Genomic DNA, 19,005 nt, shown 5'->3' with positions numbered 1-19,005 from the left:
CTATCCCTAGGGCATTATTTCTCTAAATTCTATTTAAAGCAGTTCATTTTTCAACTGAGATCCCATGGGGGAGTACAAGTTCCTAAGTTTATCATTTGCTTTGTAAAACAGTACTTTTATTTATGTTAAAGGTGTCTCTTTCTGGCTTTAAGAACAAAAAAGTCGTTCAAGAAATTCTAGTATTGTCAATCAAGCCTGTATTCAAACTAACCAAATCTCTTCAAGATTTTGAGCACAGATCATAACCCCTTTCATTTTTCTCAATAAGAGGCATTTATACTTTTATTCCATCACCACAAGAAAGTCCATTCACTGCTCAACTATTTTAATTGTCCAACTACATTTTATGTTCAACAAAGTAGTTCAAAGTGATGTTTCCATAAAAAGAAAAAATGTCAGTCTTCTGATCAAAACCTTCCAATGGCTTCCCACCAAGCCACAGAGCCCAAATCCTTAAAACATACTGCCTGTCCCCTCTTATAACATCCATCTGAACTCCTACTGTTCTCCCTGGCCCACTCCTCCCATGTTCTCCCTGGCCCACTCCTCCCACTTCAGCAACACAAGCCTCTCTGTTGTTTCCCAAACATGCACAGTACCACCCCTAGGCCTGGAAATCTGTTCTCGGTGACTCCCACATGACTTATTCTCATTTCACCTTTGGTTTTTGGCTCAAATATTACTTTGCCAGTATTGTTTCCCCTGCTACCTATCCAAAACTGTAAACCAGCCCTAACGGCCACCGCCACTGTCACCACCAGCACTCTCTAACTCCCTAACTCCCTACCTTGCTTTATTTTTCCCCCAAAGCACTTATCACTATGTGACATACTATATATTTTACTTACCTATTGTCTTATTCCACTATAACATAAGCTCCAAGAGAATGCAGATTTTTGCCTGTTTTACTTACTTCCGTATCCCCCTAGTGCTATCACGAGAATAGCCCCTGAATTGCCCCCCATTTTTTCAGCTATTCTAATTTTGTAAGATACAGAATGATGCTGAGCATTCCAAGCATAGGCACATTATAGTTCTGAACCATTAATAGATTACATTGTTTTTTTGAATACTTTTCCTAATACGTGCCACATTCTCATGGTTTTTGGCTGAAATGACCCAAAGGATGAGGTCCAGAGAAGAGTTTATAATGACTGTGAGGTTATTTTGGCTCGGAATGATAGCTCACAATATAATTGTTTTGTTGGCTAAAAATGCACTATCAGCCGGGCACGGTGGCTCATGCTTGCAATCTCAGCACTTTGGGAGGCTAGGGCAGGATTGCTTGATCTCAGGAGTTCAAGATCAGCCTGAGCAACATAGTGAGATCTCATCTCTACAAACAAACAACAACAAACAAAAATAAATAAAAATGTACTATCACATAATTTCCCACTTGCATTCACATGCCACCTCTCTGTTCACTATAGTTCGTGAAATATTTATGGTCATGTTCATGAATCAAACAAAAAGGGACATCAGGTGAAATAATCCAAATAATACCTTAAAGAATAATCCATCTGAATGAATCTCCTTTCAAGCTTGAAAAACAAATTTAACTTTAGAAATAAAAAACGTTAAACGTAAACTCTACACACTAGAGTCAGCTTTCCTTAGTCAGTACTTACAGAACCCTAACACAATTATTAAGAAGAGAAGCAGGAAAAGAATTACTCCAGCCTTAATAAAAAGCTGAAATTGAACAGCACTGGCTTACAGGAAGAACTTTAGGGGCTATCTACTCACCCAACTCTAAGAAGGAAAGTGGAAATTACTGAGAAAATCAGTAACAAAGGCATTTGCTAGCCCCTGAGAGTGATGTCTTAAAAACTTTAGAGGACAGTCTCTTTTCCTCCCGTGAGGGTGGGAGGAAAGGGGGATGGATGGGTCCGTAGGGCAGACAGGACTGAACTGAGGAGAAGTAAAAAGTAAAATAGCCTGAAGCAACCTGTATGAGGAAAATTATTTCAATTGTAAAAAGGCCTAATTTATTACCTATTCATGAGAATATTTATTAACCATTTATTATGTTTATCATCATACTAGGAACTGGTATGTAGTGAAAAAGAAAATGTGGATCTAGGACACAGGTTTGCAATTGTTTTCTATAAGAGGCCATGATATGGTTTGGCTCTGTGTCCCTACCCAAATCTCATCTCAAATTGTAACCCCCAGGGAGGGACCTGGTGGGAGGTGATTGGATCATAAGGGCGGCTTCTTCTTTGCTGTTCTCATGACAGTGAGGGAGTTCTCATGAGAGCTGATGGTTTTAAAAGTGTCTGGCAGCTCCCCCTTCTCTCTCTCTCCTGCTGCCTTGTAAAGAAGACACTTGCTTCCCCTTTGCCTTGTGCCATGACTGTAAGTCTCCTGAGGCTTTCCCAGCCATGCAGAACTGTGAGTCAATTAAACCTCCTTTGTTTATAAATTACTCAGTCTCAGGTGGTATCTTTATAGCAGTGTGAAAATGAACTAATACAGGCCAAAAAGGAAGTACATAGGCACTGCTGGTCATACAGCTTCTGTCCCAACTACTCAACTCTGCCATTTTAGCACAAGGGCAGCCACAGAAATATGTAATTGAATGAGCATGGTTGTGTCCCAATAAAACTTTATTTATAAATACTGAAATTTGAATTTCATATAATTTCCACATCACAAAATATCATTTGATTTTTTTTCAACCATTAAAAAAAAAAATGAAATCTGTTCTTAGCTTGCAGTCCATACAAAAACAACCAGTAGGCCACATTGGCCCACAGACTGTAGTTTGCCAAGCCCTGGTCTAGGAGAAAGAAGGCTGCCTGATTAGGGCAAATAGAGACCTCTCCTAGTTCACCAGAAACCAACAGTATCTCTCATCTCAAGTAGATGCTATGGAGCAATTGGATCCAAGAATCCTGGCCAAGCTGTATCTCCCTATTTTAAGATGGATAAGAAAAGAGGCAGACCATGTCACGGCTTTAACAGAAGCTACTCAAAAATCTGGAATATCATGTGACTCAATTAAATTCCACCTCAACTTAAAGCATTTTCTCTTTCAAGCAGGACTTACAAATATCATCCTATCAACTAATAACACAAGTTGGTCCTGATATGTCTCAGGGACAAAAAAGGTTTAAAGTAAAAAACTGTAACTAAGTTGTTATTAAAGAATCACTGAGCATGGCTGGTTGTGGTGGCTCACGCCTGTGATCCCGCACTTTGGGAAGCTGAGGTGGGCAGATCACCTGAAGTCAGGAGTTCGAGACCAGCCTGGCCAACTTGGTGAAACCCTGTCTCTACTAAAAATATAAAAATTAGCTGGGCGTGGTGGTGGGTGCCTGTAATCCCAGCTACTAGGGAGGCTGAGGCACAAGAATCGCTTGAACCCGGGAGGCAAAGGTTGCAGTGAGCTGAGATTGTGCCACAGCACTCCAGCCTGGGCAACAGTGAGAGACTCCATCTCAAAAAAAAAAAAAAAAAAAAAAAAAAAAAAAAAAATCACTGAGCACAAGAGATAGCTACTGAAAAACAGGACACTGTAGGACTACCAGAAAGGACTGTCCTCTTAGATTGTGAACCAATCAAGAGAAATGGTGTAAGTATATAAAGAATTTTCACTTTCTTCCTCAGAGCAGTTTAACCATGGTCTTTATGAGAAAACTTACCCTTGTGAATGAAGAAAGGTATACAAAAATTTAATCTCAGAACAGTAAATTAATATAGTAATATTCTACATTTACTATAGAATCGTCCCCCCTTATCCATGGGGGATATGATCTAAGACACCCAGTGGATGTCTGAAACTGCAGATAGCATCAAGCCCTGTACACACCAGGTTTGTGGACCTGATAACTGAGATACCTTCTAAGTGACTAATAGCTGAACAGCACATGTAGTGTGGATAAACTGGACAAAGGGGTAATTCACATCCTGAGTGAGATGGCGTGAGACTTCATCATGCTACTCAGAACATGCAACTTAAAACTTATGAATCGTTTATTTCTGGAATTTTCCATTTAATATTTTCAGATTGAGGAAAGCAAAATTGAGGGGGGGACTACTATATAAAATTCTCTAGCTATTTATTTATTTCAACTTTACCTACTTCATAGCTCTATGAACTTGGATAAGGTGATTATTTTCTCCAACCCTCATTTTCCAGCTCTGTAAATGGATAACACCTTCCCTCCAAAGGGATCAGGAGACCAAAATATATAAAAGTCATGTGTAGGATATGAAACAATACATAAAATGCAACAGGGAAAACTTTTGTTTATGTAGGGTTAAAAATAGTCATTCCTTTATGAACAGGACCTAAGACATACAGGATCACATTTATCTTTTTCATTTATCATTAACAACCAAAAGAAATGTTAAACTTACCTGCTAACAGCATGCCCAACATTTGTGACAGCTGCTGTCATGATTTCTGTGGCAAGGCTTTCAGCAAAGCTGGCACCCTCCTGTCCGATCCCACTGTCGGCTGCCAGGCTGGTACTGCTCAGCTCTCGCTCAGCTTTTTCAATGGCTTCAGCAACTATCTTCTCAGCAAGTACTGCCTTCTTATCAAGATTAACATGAATCTGAGGGACACTGAGATGAAAAATCCTAGATTTCTGATAGCGGCTGCTAAATTTTGGATTAGAAGCTGGCTTACTACTGGCGAGAGAACCCTGTCTGAAAAAGTGCTGAGATGAATTTCCAGTGCAATTGTGGAGTTCTTTAAGGTCACAATATCTGCAAGCTTGACCTGTAAGAGGTGACAACTTTTCTGCATAAGTGGCCCTGTCTGCTGATTTTGTGGTCTCAGACACTCGGAACACTGTAGATCCTAGAGTTAGCTCTAGAGTGTCATCCACTACTTTTTTGGCATACTGTTCTACAGCCTGAACAACATTGTCTCCACAACCATATCCATTTAAACTGCCAGTGCTGTGGTAAAACCTGTGATTCTGTGAGGAAGGCTGAAGAGACTTAGGCAATTCTGGTGTAACATGACACTCATTATCTTCTTCACATCCAGATTTTTCAAACAAGCAAGAATCTGTTAAGGATTTTGGTAGGCCAACTAGAGAGGCTGTCAGCTCTTCTTTAGCATCTTTTGTTACGCTGTGAACGAGAGAGGTTGAAAAACTATACAGTTCAGAGCACTCATTTCTATATGGATCCAGGGTCCTTTCACAAGTTTGATTTTTACAAAAGTAACCTTCATTTCTTTTACTTTGTCTTTTTTTGTCTGCTTCTTGGTGGTGCTCTTTGTTTGAAAACATTAACAGTTCCTTGTTTGTTTTCATTTGTGAACTTGGCACAAGCAACATTCTTGAGTTGCACTGTGCTTTGGTTGTCTTAGCTGCTTCCTGTAATCCTGATTTAACAGATCGGTAGGCAAGCCTATTGGCATACTGATCCATTATCAACTCACTATTACCACCTTCCTGTTTTAGTATCTGAATAATGTGGCCTGCATATTCATCTGTCATACTTTCACAGCTGGGATACTTATACATCAGACCTGACATACAAGAACTTGGTGGTAATGAAAGAATAAACGGATCCACTTCTCTTGGGTGCACTACAGCCTCTATATCCAACTTCTCTTCTACTTTATAATCTTGGTCACCATCTACATAACAACTGTTCTTCTTTTGCTTGAAAAGCATACAACTTCGGACTTTTGCTATTTTCTCAGCTTCTGTAATGACTTCTGCTGCCAGATCACCTGCAAAATTGCATAATGTTTTCAAATTTTCATCTGAGGGGTTTAAAAAAGTAGGCGACACACTTCTTTGACTTTGCACATTTAAGCAAGGGTTTTTAACCTTGGGTTCTTGAATTATTTTATTATCTAAATGGGAAGCTGCCATTTCAGTTGCAAGAGAAAGGATGTGTGTAGCTAATGCTTCTGCAAACTGAACCTTCTTCCCTGAGTGCTCCAACTTCACATCCACTTCTGGGAGCTCTCCACTTTCACTACTCTCAACTTCTTCAGAAAGAGATCGCATGAGTTTCAACATGAACTCTTCTTTTTCTATAGTATTTTGTTCATTCTCAGACAAACTACCAACAGATGAGTTGTGTGGAGTAGAAGGTGGTGTAGCAGGTGCAAACTCTTTGGCTAATTCTCCCTTGAGCTTTTTAGTTAACTTCTTGATATCCCATTCAGAACTAGCCTGGGATGGTACTAGAGGAGTTGATGGAGGAGTATCAGGTATTACATTTCTGTCTCTGACTTTCTGTTTATCTTCCACATGCAAACCATCTACACAGGTAAGTGCTGTAGATGAGAAAGTATGTGAATGAGGAAAGGGGTTTTCCTGTCCAAAAGACAAGGGCTCAAGCGATGTATTATTCAAGTTATGCTTTTTCAGTGGTTGATCCTTGGCAGATTCCTTCAAGTCAGATTTCTGACCTGTCACAGCCGGAGAAGATGGCAGTGTCTCTAGGGAGGATCCATGAACCATAGAAACTTTACATTCTGGAACACAATCCTTTGCAGCTGAAAGTGAGCAGTGAGTTAAGTGATTTTGAGAGTCAGGAAATTTGGGAGACTTTTCTGGTGTCAACTGTGATTCTTCTCCAGAAACAGGCAAGCTTTCCTTGTATACTGCACTTTTATCTATATTTGGGATCACTGATTTGCTCTTATCTATGGAATGTTTAATAATAGATTTAGATAACCGGTCAGCAAACATGTCCTTATTGCTACTAGCTTCACTGCATTGCAGCACTGCCTGATCACAGTGGGAAAATGGAGGGGTTTTCTCCTTTATAGATTTAGTTAAATAATCTGTACGTTCATCAACCATTTTTGTAACTTCCAATGATGTCATTGACTCTAAAGTTTCATTTACTATCGTATGCCCCATTGCTGCAGAAAAGTTGCTAATAATTGCAGGATCATTTGGTAATTTTGAGGAACTCTGTATTTCAGTATCATCATTAGTTGGTTTAAAATCATTCTGATTACCTGGATTGTGTTCTGAAGGTAAACAAATATTTCTGAGACAAGCTGCTTTATCTTCTCTGTTTTTTGCGGCAATATGCACTTGGGCAGAATCACCATTTGAATTACTATCATCAGATGACAGATGAGCCTTGGCCTGACATGCAGTAGATGAAATATGATATGGGAGAAGGGCACTTCCTGCCAAGGGCACTGGTATAGAAGTAACAATTCCAGAAGTACAAAACAAGGCCTGCTGCACTGTGTATTCCTTTTTATATTCCTGCACTGGTTTTGTCACCATAATTGCTTGATTGTGAAAAGAAGGGGAAAACGTGACAGCCTGTGTCGATGGCACTACACTTTCTGCACTCACATACTTGATATTATCCGTAGAGACACTAACTGCTGCCTTTGTTGTAAAGGTCACATCAACTTGTGATAGCTCAATGAACGCTTCCTGTATTACAGATTCAGACAAATCTTTTGCATACGACTTCACTACTTTGTCTTCAAAGTCAAACGACCCACATTGTGGAGAGGCAGGCGTTTGAGGATATGAAAACTGACACACTTCCATGATGCCTTCAAAAACAAGCTCTTCAGCAAGATCTGCAGCAAACCTAGCAACTGTGTTTGTGAATATCTGCTTCTTTACATACTGTAAATCTTTTAAGGCATTTGATAAAGCTTCACTCACCAAAAAGTTAGCCAGGCCACTAATGGCACGTTCTTTTAGTGAAAATGCACGCTGCCTTCTCAGCTCATCAAATGCCATCTGAAAAACAGATGATGTCAATTTGACGGCTAAGTGGCACAAAGCATTGGTACATGAAGAGACTCCTTTCTGTAAGTCTTTAAACGCACTGCCAAAACTTTTTTCCACAAGATCTGCTGCAAATTTTTGGATGCTATCTTTAATCATTAAGGATTTATTTTTAGATTTATTTTTTTGATCAAGGCTTCCATGCTTAAAAGTTACAGTTTTATTTTCTCCATGTTTAATACTGTTAATATTTGATAGGGCATTAGTATGCTGGGTACGAAGAACTGAGCCTAGTACTTCACATGAAATGCTATTTGCATAGTCTTCATAGGTGTAATAAACAGAATCATGATTTTCATGAATCCTATCTCCACCAATATCTGTTTGGCAAAAACATTCAGCTGGAGTACAGCCTCCAAGAGGACTAAAAGCAGAGGATCGAATAGGACTAAATAAACCACTATCTTCCCCCGATGCCTTCACCGGGCGAGGAGAATCCGGAGCATCACACAGGTTACCATATGGAGATTCTGGTTTACGAGGAGTTGGCTTTCTAACATTAGCTGGGAGAGCTGGACGATCAAACTTGAATTTTTGAGGATTCATACATGATTTTCCATGTTTGTGCCCTTTCTTCTGCGATGACTTCCCTATGACGGGATCTTTATTAAACAGGCAAGTCTCTAAAGTTTGTTCTAGTTCATCAAACTGATCAAAACTATCAAAAAATTCACTTACTTCTGAGTCTGAATCCTCTATATCATCTTTCATCACAGGAATTTTAGGCAGCTCAAGTTTTGCTTTTAAGCTTTTTTGATATCCCTCTTCATCCAAGAAAATAACAGGACTTGGACTTGAACATTCTGATTCAGATGAGTAGGCAGGAGAAGACGAAAAAAATGTTTTCTGTAAATCACTATCTTTATCTGAAGCATTAGATGACCTATAGAAACTCCTTTGGGTCCAAGGCTCTGAAATTGATGTTGTGACTGAAGTTTTCACAGAAGGTAGTTCTTTATGTTCCAGGACATTCACTGAGGAAGTTGAGGGTTTAGCCAATGACTTCTGCTGTCCAGAGCTAATGAGAATCTTTAAATCATGGGTTTCTAAATGATGACCAGTAATCGTCTGGGAAGCAGCATCACACTGGCTCCTTAGCACAGTAATGTTCATTCCTGTAGGAAAAGAATGAAATGGTGAAATTATTTTTGAACAAAACTTTTTGGAAATTAACTTAAACCCATGGAATAAACTGACTTTAAACATATAATATTTATGTGTATCTTCTAAACTATGTTTAACAGAAAGATTCACCCAAGTAACATTTGAAAGTAAATATACTTTTTATAAAATAATTTCAGTTTACTCTATGGCTAGGGATACCTGGTCTATGGTATGTTTTGCATGCTGTCATGCATGTTAGAAAAATTACTGTGGAGACTCTGCCAGCTAACTCTTCTGAAATTTGAACCTAGGAATGTTCCAGACACTTAATGATGTAACCAGTGCGTGAATAGCACCAACTAAATAAGAAAACCTGAAATAAGCAAAACTGAAAACCAGATTACAATGAACTTAAAAATCATAAGGAATTTCCTCAGGTAATCAGAAAAAAAGTTAAAAGGTTTAAATTGAACCAAATCTCAACATAAATTTCAATTGAACAAGTCTGCCTTAAAATTTTCAAAACTGAAAAACTTTAATTCCCTATTTTACGAAAAAGTCTAATGAAAAACAAACCATCATTGCATGGCTTTGAAGTCTCTTCCTCTTCTAAGTGCTCAAAAGCAGTGACAAAGTCATCCTCTATGGATGACACAGACTGGTTAGTATCATCATCATCTTCATCAGTGGTCTCAAGTTGGTGCTTTTGATGCAAGAATGTGTCCAAGGTGTACCTTATACCAGTAGCATATTTACTTAGGAGACTAAAGATAAAATCAATCCTAAGTCTTGGTGATGTAGGTGACACTCTCATGACACAAAGCATTCCAGAAGGATGACTCTTTGGAAAGATAAAAGATAATAAAAACAATTTTAATTTCAAAAACAAAACATTATGAAGTAAAGCCTAGATATAAGACAATCTCAAAGAAAAAAAACAAACAAGAAATTCATGCATCCTGAAAAGCTCCTTGGTTTTGTAACGTTTACTTCTTTATTCTTTCTCTACATTTTCCACTTTCCAGTCCTTTTTTCTCCCATCTTCTTTTATCCAGGTATTCAAATTCTACCTAGTCTCCTGAAATGTTATGAAACTTACTAACTATCCATTCCTTTGAGCAATTATGTTTTCCTGTATTACTGTACAGCCCTATGATTTTCCTTAATCATTCACCTATCTCACTAACTATTATAAATTGTCTGGCGGCAGCAACCAAGTTCTATTTTCTTTTATTTTTAATCCCATTTTCCCGTAGTTTCAAGTATGATGCCATCTTCCTTCCTATCACAATTGTTAAAAGTCTACTCTTTTTACTTAAATTTCCCTAGTATTACAACTTACAACGTTTATAGCTTTAAAAATACAAGTAACCAGATTTTCCCCCTCAAACTACTTTTTTCAAGTAAATACTGATGAAATGATTTACTCAAAAAACTAGAAATCAAATATAATAGCTTATCACCCCTTATATCGTAGCAAATAAAGCAAAATAAATACGAATAAAGAACATAATTAAGGAAATGAGGCAAGCAGTTCTAGTTTTATTGGCAGACCTTATAAAGAACAACACAGCAGTTTTTTTAAAACTAAAATAATCCAAATTTTAAACTTTCTGGTTCAATTGTATATGTCTTCTCTCTTAGAATGCAAAGCATTTTCTCTGATGCATTATCAACAAAATCATACTTGGTAAAGAACTAAATGCTGAATATTATTAAACTAACCACCTATAAGAAATGGTAACATTTTTATTTATAAAGAACACATCAGATGTCCACTTTACATGGAATTTTTTTAAACCAGAAAATGAACTGAAGTACATTCTCTAAAACATATAGCATAACATTTATACAAATTTGAAATTGGCCATAATAGGGAAAAGTCACTGTAGCCTATACAAAGGTATAAGTAGTTCAAGAAATCCAGAAATAACAAATTTTCAGAAAAAGTTAACATGTACTTGCATACCATCTATAGAACTTCACAGTTGAAAAATATAATTTATAAGATATGATCAAAATTATTATATCCTTCAGGGATACCAATGCTTCATGAGTTAAGATTTCTTATTAATCATATTTCCTTGAGATACCATTTTAAAAAAATGTCATCCAAGCATTTAAAAGGTTAATCATCTTTATCAAATATAGTAAAATTTGCCCTAAAAATCTCATTAGAAATTATCTACAAAAGTTACCTGATTTAGAGGATCACTGCTTGTATCTGATGGTTTATTTATATTCTTCATACAAATAATTTCATTTTCATTTAGACTGCAGAAGTGGAGTGAATTCAGAATATCTGGAAGTTCCAAAGAAACTGCAGCTAAATCCTAATTTAAAATAATAACAGTAAGTAACACTGTAGAGTAACACTTTTGTTAAGGTTCCTATAATGTGGACCCTATCCAAAAATTTTAAGGTCTACTGGCTAGTAAATTTCCTGGTTCATAATAGCTAACATATATAGTTTATTATTCACAGATAATTTTTCAAAAATTCAAAAATAAAATATACTAAAATTATTAAATACTGGCTATCCCTGTAGCCTTTAAAATGTATTGATATCAAGCTATAAAAAAAATTTTACAGGGTACCTAACACATCCATGACAATTAAGCATTTAATAGTTTTTAGCAATGTCAACATATAGGTCTTACTTAACTTTATGAAATTTTTTTCATACAAAATTTTTTGCTAGAGAATGTTCATCCCAAAAACTTTTTTTTAGCTCTGTACAATATAATCCGTTTTTCTATCTTTCCTCTCCAAGGTATTGTATTAGACTTTAACTGATAATTTTAATGAAGATTAAAAGAAAAGAAAATTGCTTTTATTTCTTCTTCTTGTTTGCCCTTTATACACAAATATTTTACCCAGCTAAAGAATTATTAAAGTCTTTGACCCTTTGTAGAGTACTTTCCATTATAAACATGGTTTTATCAATAACTCTTAAAGGAGAAGAACATCATTAAAGAAATATCTTGGAATATTTCTCTTTCCAGCTATGTATGTTCTCAGGAATATATCCTCTCTTGTTCCTTCTGTCCAAATTATTTCCTTCAAGCAAGGCCACAATCAAAATATACAGCAGAGCTTTTGTCCATAATCACCTGATATGCATTATTCAGAAACACCTAAAAAATGTTATTTCCTCCTCTATGAGGAGACACTTTACTGCCACAAAAGGAAATATGTAGAAATCACGAATTTTTAAGAAGCAACACGAGGGAAAAAGAAAAGCATGCCTATCATATATACAGGAACTTCAACCACTGTTTATGTAACTGTGAAGCTTTCCTTTGCTGATCCCAATCTCAAATATCAGTCCCTCTGTCAATAACTGCCTAAATCAAACACGCTAAATTATTGCATTGGCCAATTGTTAATTTTTACAAATCTTACCTTTTAAATTTAACTCAATCTTAACTAAAAACATAAGAATTTTTACAGTTAAGGTCAAAATTATTAAAGCCATCAAAATAAACAAACAAGTCATACATTCTATATTATACACAGAATGGAGAAAAAGTCAGCCTGCGGTTTGCAACCTTCTCAGATAAATGACTTTTGTGGTCAAACCTAAAGCTGATTTCCATGACAAGAATACTCAGTAAAAATGCTAAAATTGACCATACCTGTATATGAGCAGCATCTGTCTCTTCATTAAAACCCAGAAATGTGACCTGAGTAAAGAACAAATAAACCTCCATTAATTTGAATTTTTAAATCTTTCAGGCTGGTGACAGAGCTGACAAACAGGAAAAAACAGACAAAGCATTAAAATGCTGTCTGCCTTGAAAAGGATTTTTTTCAAAGATGGGCCAAACATATTTTCACCAAAGATTGGGCTCCAAAATGCAGTTCTTAAACCTCATCCATTCTCCCTCACTAGCAAGTTCAATCAATTCTAACCCCAAAACATATTTCAAATACATCCACTTCTCTCCATTCCCCGGCCACCCTTCTCACCTACACTAGTACAATCCTCCCCCACCTGGTCCTATTACCATGCCACTTCCCTATTCAAACTCTTCCATGCTTCCCATGGCAAAATCCTAAGTGGGGTTACCTAATGCTTTCAACCTTCTACCATTTTCACTTACACACGAGCCCCCTTTCTGGGTCTGGAACACGCCCTGTACATTCCTGCAAAGGACTTCACAGTGGCGCCCTCAATCTGGATCTCTCTTTCTTGGATGGTTACATGCCTGGCTTCTCCTCATTATTCAAGTTTCGATGCAAGTGTCACCTCCTCAGAGAGGCCTTCCCCCTGGGTAGACTCCTGAGGCTACTTCTTCATTGACTCTGTGATACCACCATTTATTTCCTTCAATATCCTTATGCAGAGATTACTCTGCAGAACTTTATATAAACAGACTTTCTAAAGAATATCTAATGCATGAAGAACTGTCACATTATTAAGTAAAAAGGACAAGTCACAGAAAAATGACTTACAGCATGCATACAATTTCAACCTTATTTTTAAAAACATATGTATGGAAAATAATACTGGAAGGCAATACACCAAACTATAAGCAGTGATTAACTCTGGATGATGGAGCTATTTTTTCCCACTCTTTTCCCCTCTGCATTTTTTCCCTAAGTCATAAGATCAATGATAGTCATTTTCTTTGTTCTACTTTGAGTATTTCTTATTTTTCTACAAAGAATATATACTGGCCAGGTGCAGTGGCTCATGTCTGTAATCCCAGCACTTTAGGAGGCTGAGGTGGATGGATCAATTGAGGCCAGTTCAAGACCAGCCTGGCCAACATGATGAAACCTCATCTCTACTAAAAATGCAAAAAATTAGCCAGGCATGGTGGTGCATGCCTATAGTCCCAGCTACTCAGGAGGCTGAGACAGGAGAATCACTTGAACCCTGGAGGTGGAGGTTGCAATGAGCTGAAATCACGCCACTGCACTCCAGCCTGGGCAACAGAGCAAGACTATGTCTCAAAAAAAAGAAAAGAAAAAATATATATATACTACTTTTATAACCGGAAAAAGTGTTATTTTTTACATTTATATTCTCTATGTATTTGGCATCATAGTAAGACATTTTTTTCCATTTAAAGACAGTGTAGTAAACTGTCCACTAAGCAACCACTGTGGCTAAAAAAATACAATACTTAAATGACAGCAATATTAATAATCGATTCTCAAGAATGTGGGGACAATAGTATAGTCAGAATATATAGCAACACTGAATATATTTTCAATCTATTTCTGATGATTCAGAAGCAAGTCAGAATCTTATATTACTCTGAGATCTGTATTCTGATTAATTATGGCTATTACTTCACGTAAGTGTTACATACAGTTAACTTCTAGGCATCTAGGTGAATTGCTAACCTCTAGGAGCCTGTCTCCTTATCTATAAAACTTAAGGCAATACAACTTCCCTCTCATAGTTGTGAGGTTAACTGGATAATGTAGAGGAAAGTGCCTAGCACATTACAGGCACTCAATAACAGATAGGCAAATAACTAATTTCCTTCCTTTATTTGAAAAGAAGTGGAACAGAAATTCCATCTATTATTTCAAGTTTCCTTTACTGAATACAAAAGAGAAAATAAGCTGGCATAGGGTTTTGAAGATGCCAGGGGAGTTTTATATTTCCCATTGGTCAAGAAAGGCCTCACCAAGGAGTGTGGGCTTGGAAAAGCACTGCGACCTATCCGAGCTGGAAAACCGCTGGAGGACAGGACACAGGACATCATTTCATAGAAGATGAGCATATGTATTAGGCCTGTTATGTTCTGCCACTGTTTATTTGGAAACAACCAAGTAGATTAAGAGTGGCTTGGTTTTGCTAAAGTAAAATGAAAAAGGTTAGCAAAGAAAATAATAGTGAAATTAAGCTGACACAAAAAGAAGAGGATGAGGCAGCAGAACACTACAGGCCTAAAACATATGCTCATCTTCCTATGAAATGACGTCAAATAGAGAATTTCTCAAGGAATATTAAAAAAATCATCCACCCGAAAGAGAGTACATACAGTCCCCAATTTATGATGGTTGGACTTGTGACTTTTTAACTTTACAATGGATTTATGAGGTCTTAAATGCATTTTCAACTTAGAATATTTTTGATGAACAATGGATTTATCAGGATGTAACTCGATCGTAAGTCCAGGAGCATCTATCTATAACCACGATTTTATTAGAACCCTTATTTCAAAATAAAATGTTTTAACTTCAAATATTCATCAGTTGTGAGCTGCAATGACCTAATACATCTCGTATTTGGTAACAAATGTGATGATGAAGTACAGATATATTATAGAAGAAGATCTTACTCTTTTTATAGTAATAAATTCAAAGATTTGAAACACTGGATGTAGCAGAGAAATAGGTGAGCAAGGTATATTATCCTCAAGTAACAGAGTAAGTATCTTAATTTTAAAGATAAATTTCTCACTACTTTTTCATTTTTAATCAAAGCACTGAATTTAAACAGTCAAGAAAATAACCCAAAAAATCAACATAAGAAACATGCATTTGTTTTATGTTTCAGAGTAGAAAAATTCATATTAAAGTACCAGTTACTGAATATAGTAGGCATCATCTAATATAATGCTATATATCCAATTAGTACTCTGCATAGAATAAATGTGCTCATTTGTTTGAATTCATTGTCAATTAAGAAAATTATTTTAGCCAGTATTTAAAACAGGTACTTCTTTTTTTTTTCCCCTCTCCCGCCCATAAAACGGGTTCTTCTGATACATGTAACAACAAATAGAGATTTTAGGCATTTTAAAAATAGATCATAGAGTCCTACAAAGATGCATGAAAATATGCTGTGCATTATTAGGAAAGGGTTTAGAAAGTAATATGTTAAACCTCAGTTAAATTGGCATGCTCATCCTGCTGTAAACAGTCCTCTGGTGTTACACTGCATAGCTCCTTCTCACTCTGCAATAAAGACTTTACAGACTGGAACACATCTTCACTGAAGCTCTGCAGGGGAAAGAAAAAAAGGTATTTTAAATTTATTTAATTCTAAGACAAGGGTAAGAGATCCTGGAGACGTTTTAGATAATCACTCATTCTCTAACTAATATTCACTGGCACCTTTTGATACTGAATGTGGAACTCAATTCCACTGAGAAGAAAAGCTCCATTCAGCTGAAAAGGTTTAGGCAGAGTTTCACATGCCCAAAGCACATACTACTGGAGCCTGGGCATTCAACTTACTAGAAGATCACGTGAGATCTCACACCAGGTTCACTTACTCTTACCTTACACTAAAACTTAACAAACTACATATCTGATTTCCAAGTCACTGGCATAGAATAGAAGCAACAATTTATATGATTGAATGAGATGATGTGGGAGCTATGGTAAGGTGCACAACAGTGATTACTCCTTTAACAACAGTGATTATTCCATTAACGAAGTTGGAGACAGAAAAATAAGATAATAATCCAAAATAAGGTTTTCCATGGATCTTAAGGAAGCTGTCTGATGAAAATGAGAGGGGATTCCAGATTTCAGGGTGAGATATTTGTCACAAGTACAAGGAAAAAGTTATATAAAGAAAATAGTGAGTATTATAGTCAGGCGTAAATAGAACACTTATTTCCTTCTACCTTATGCCCCCTTCCACTGACTTGTCAATCTGCTCTTCAATCAGAAATGTCCTTACTTCCCAGTCTTCCCATGTAGAAATCCTATCCATCCCAAGACCTGTGAAGATTTTTCCATTCCTTAGTCCTAATAAATCTCTCTCAAAGTTCCTGCAGTATGTTGTGCATTAAGATCATTTAATCCAAACCAAAACATATTATAATTATTGGCTGGGCGCAGTGGCTCACGTGTGTAATCCCAGCACTTTGGGAGGCTGAGGCGGGTGGATCACTTGAGGTCAGGAGTTCAAGACCAGCCTGGCCAACATAGCGAAAGCCCATCTCTACTAAAAATACACAAATTAGCCTGGCATGGTGCCACGTGCCTGTAATCCCAGCTGCTCGGAAGGCTGAGGCAGAAGAATTGCTTGAACCTGGGAGGTGAGGGTTGCAGTTAGCTGAGATTGCGCCACTGCACTCCAGCCTGGGTGACAGAGTGAGATTCCATCTCAAAAACAAAAAAATATAACATTACTATACTCAGATTCTTTCCTACCCATTAAAACAAATCATGGAAGTCACAGACTGTGTTTCACTCACTTTGTTTCCCCATATTTCAGAACCTCACACTAGATTAACTCAAACAGCTGCAATCTTAATAAATTAAAATAAATGGAAATTTTTAGTCTAAGAGAAGAGGTACAAATATGAACTTAAAGAATTTATGATAAAAAGCTGTACTGTTACATTTGAATCTGACCTGTCATTACAAATTTGTAATTCTTTGAATACATGTACTACCTTTTTCCACTGAAAAGTCTTAGAAACAATGACCTTCAGTAGCAATGAGCATACTCAGCACCCAGCTTTTGGTCTCTAAATATCTATCACCAATAAAAAGAACTAGAGTTCCCTGGGGAAATGGCTGGTTCCAGGTCTGGGGCTGAGAATGTATGAAGCGAGCCTGGAACATCTAACTGTGCCAGAATGCAAGGAAATGCTCAAAAACTAATATGGTAATTTCAAAAAAACACAGAAGCCAGCTTCAAAGAATTCCCACTGGCCAAATATGGGACAACTTGGAATCAAGAAGAATGAAAATGGTAATGAATTATGACTACTGGATTAAAAAAAATCTGTGAGTCCATTAAAAGAGAAAAAGTCAGAGGAGCTCCTTTACCTAAAAATGCTGGCTAGTATGGACAGAATGACAAAGTTAGAAAACCCCAGTTGTAAATTCCCAATGCAATTACTGATTTAGGAAAGGATTATCCATGTATCCTAAATCTACTGGGTTAAAAGCTGGGGAAAAGGACACTCATACTGTCTCAGAGGATCATCTTATAGTTTATTAAGTGTATTAATCATAAAGAGATTATGTGCATTTATATTGGAGATATCTGGTGGTTATAAACTTAACCACCTAGTCAAGCCTAACATCAACAATATGGACTTCAGATCTGATAGACTGGTATGAACACAACATCACCTTTCAGGTGTCCTGTTGAATCTAATTACAGGGAAAAACAAATGAACCCAAATATAAAAATATTCTACAACACAATTGGCCTAGACTCTTCAGAAGATTTGCTGCATGAGAGAAGAATTTAGACTATTGGAATGGTCTAGAATGGGGAAGACCAAAGAGATACAATCCCCAAATACAGTGTGTGAACCTTGACTGGATCCTAGAAGAGAAGCAAGGAAAAAGTTACAAGGATACTTGAGACACAGGGAAATCTGTGTTTGGAATGCATGCTAGATGATGTTACTGAATTAATGATTTTCAAAGAGGTGGTAATGATACTGACATACTTAAAGATATTATGTTAACCGAGGGTGAATCTGAGTGAAGACGATATGAGGTGTTCACTGTACTAGGTTTTTTTCCCAGCTTCTCTGTGGGCTTGAAAATATTCAATATTTTAAACAATTTTGTTTTCCTTAATAAATGGGGATTTTCACACTAATTTAGAAACAGGAAATCAAAACAGGAAAAAATATGTGAAATCTGAATGTGAACTGTCAATATAAACTCATGACACTGTCAGTGCAAAGGCAACTCCTAGTATCCAGACCTTGGTTTTTAAATACTATTCACGGTTCTTTAAAAAAAAAAATAGCCAATTCCAGGTCTGAGGAAGGTAAAGTAGGTGAAATTGGGTCATCCTGTACCAAAAGGATACAACCAGAAAGTGAAAAAGCAATCAAAGTTATGAGCCTGAGACAAAAGGATATAGGCACCTACTTGGAGGGGCTCTCAGGTATCAATTTTGGAACAATTTGAGCAACTTAAATAGATGAATGAATGAATGACTGTAAAGAAATAAAAGGTTATAAAATATAGAACTGCAAAAATCCATGAGTCCAGAGCATTACAAATAAATTAGTGAATGAATGTGGGGAAATAAACTCACTTGCTACCACTGGTGTTAACTACGATGCCTTGTCATTAATCTGAAAACTGATAATTAAAGGGCATTTGCCCTGCCTCTATTGGAGATATTATATAGTTCATCTAAGGTGAATGAGGGAAGCTTTTCTTTAAGAATACCAGCAAATAAATGTGAAAG

At 36.8% G+C, this 19,005-nt stretch overlaps 1 protein-coding gene across 3 annotated transcripts in view; it reads right to left on the bottom strand.

Moving 5' to 3' along the window:
* The window catches only part of AKAP11 (A-kinase anchoring protein 11), a 51,693-nt gene that overhangs the window by 15,058 nt on the left and 17,630 nt on the right, over positions 1-19,005 (bottom strand). For all 3 annotated transcript variants that reach the window (XM_003270026.4, XM_030813336.1, XM_030813335.1), the window contains exons 3-7: positions 15,708-15,824; positions 12,494-12,541; positions 11,054-11,188; positions 9,432-9,696; positions 4,366-8,866 (exon numbers count right to left, since the gene is read on the bottom strand). In XM_003270026.4, the coding sequence (XP_003270074.2) occupies positions 4,366-8,866; positions 9,432-9,696; positions 11,054-11,188; positions 12,494-12,541; positions 15,708-15,824 (5,066 nt within the window). The remainder of the gene's footprint in view (positions 1-4,365; positions 8,867-9,431; positions 9,697-11,053; positions 11,189-12,493; positions 12,542-15,707; positions 15,825-19,005) is intronic.

The sequence above is a fragment of the Nomascus leucogenys genome, chromosome 5 (genome assembly GCF_006542625.1).
Source record: "Nomascus leucogenys isolate Asia chromosome 5, Asia_NLE_v1, whole genome shotgun sequence".
Lineage (NCBI taxonomy): Eukaryota > Metazoa > Chordata > Mammalia > Primates > Hylobatidae > Nomascus > Nomascus leucogenys.
This window is presented reverse-complemented; position numbering and strand designations above follow the sequence as displayed.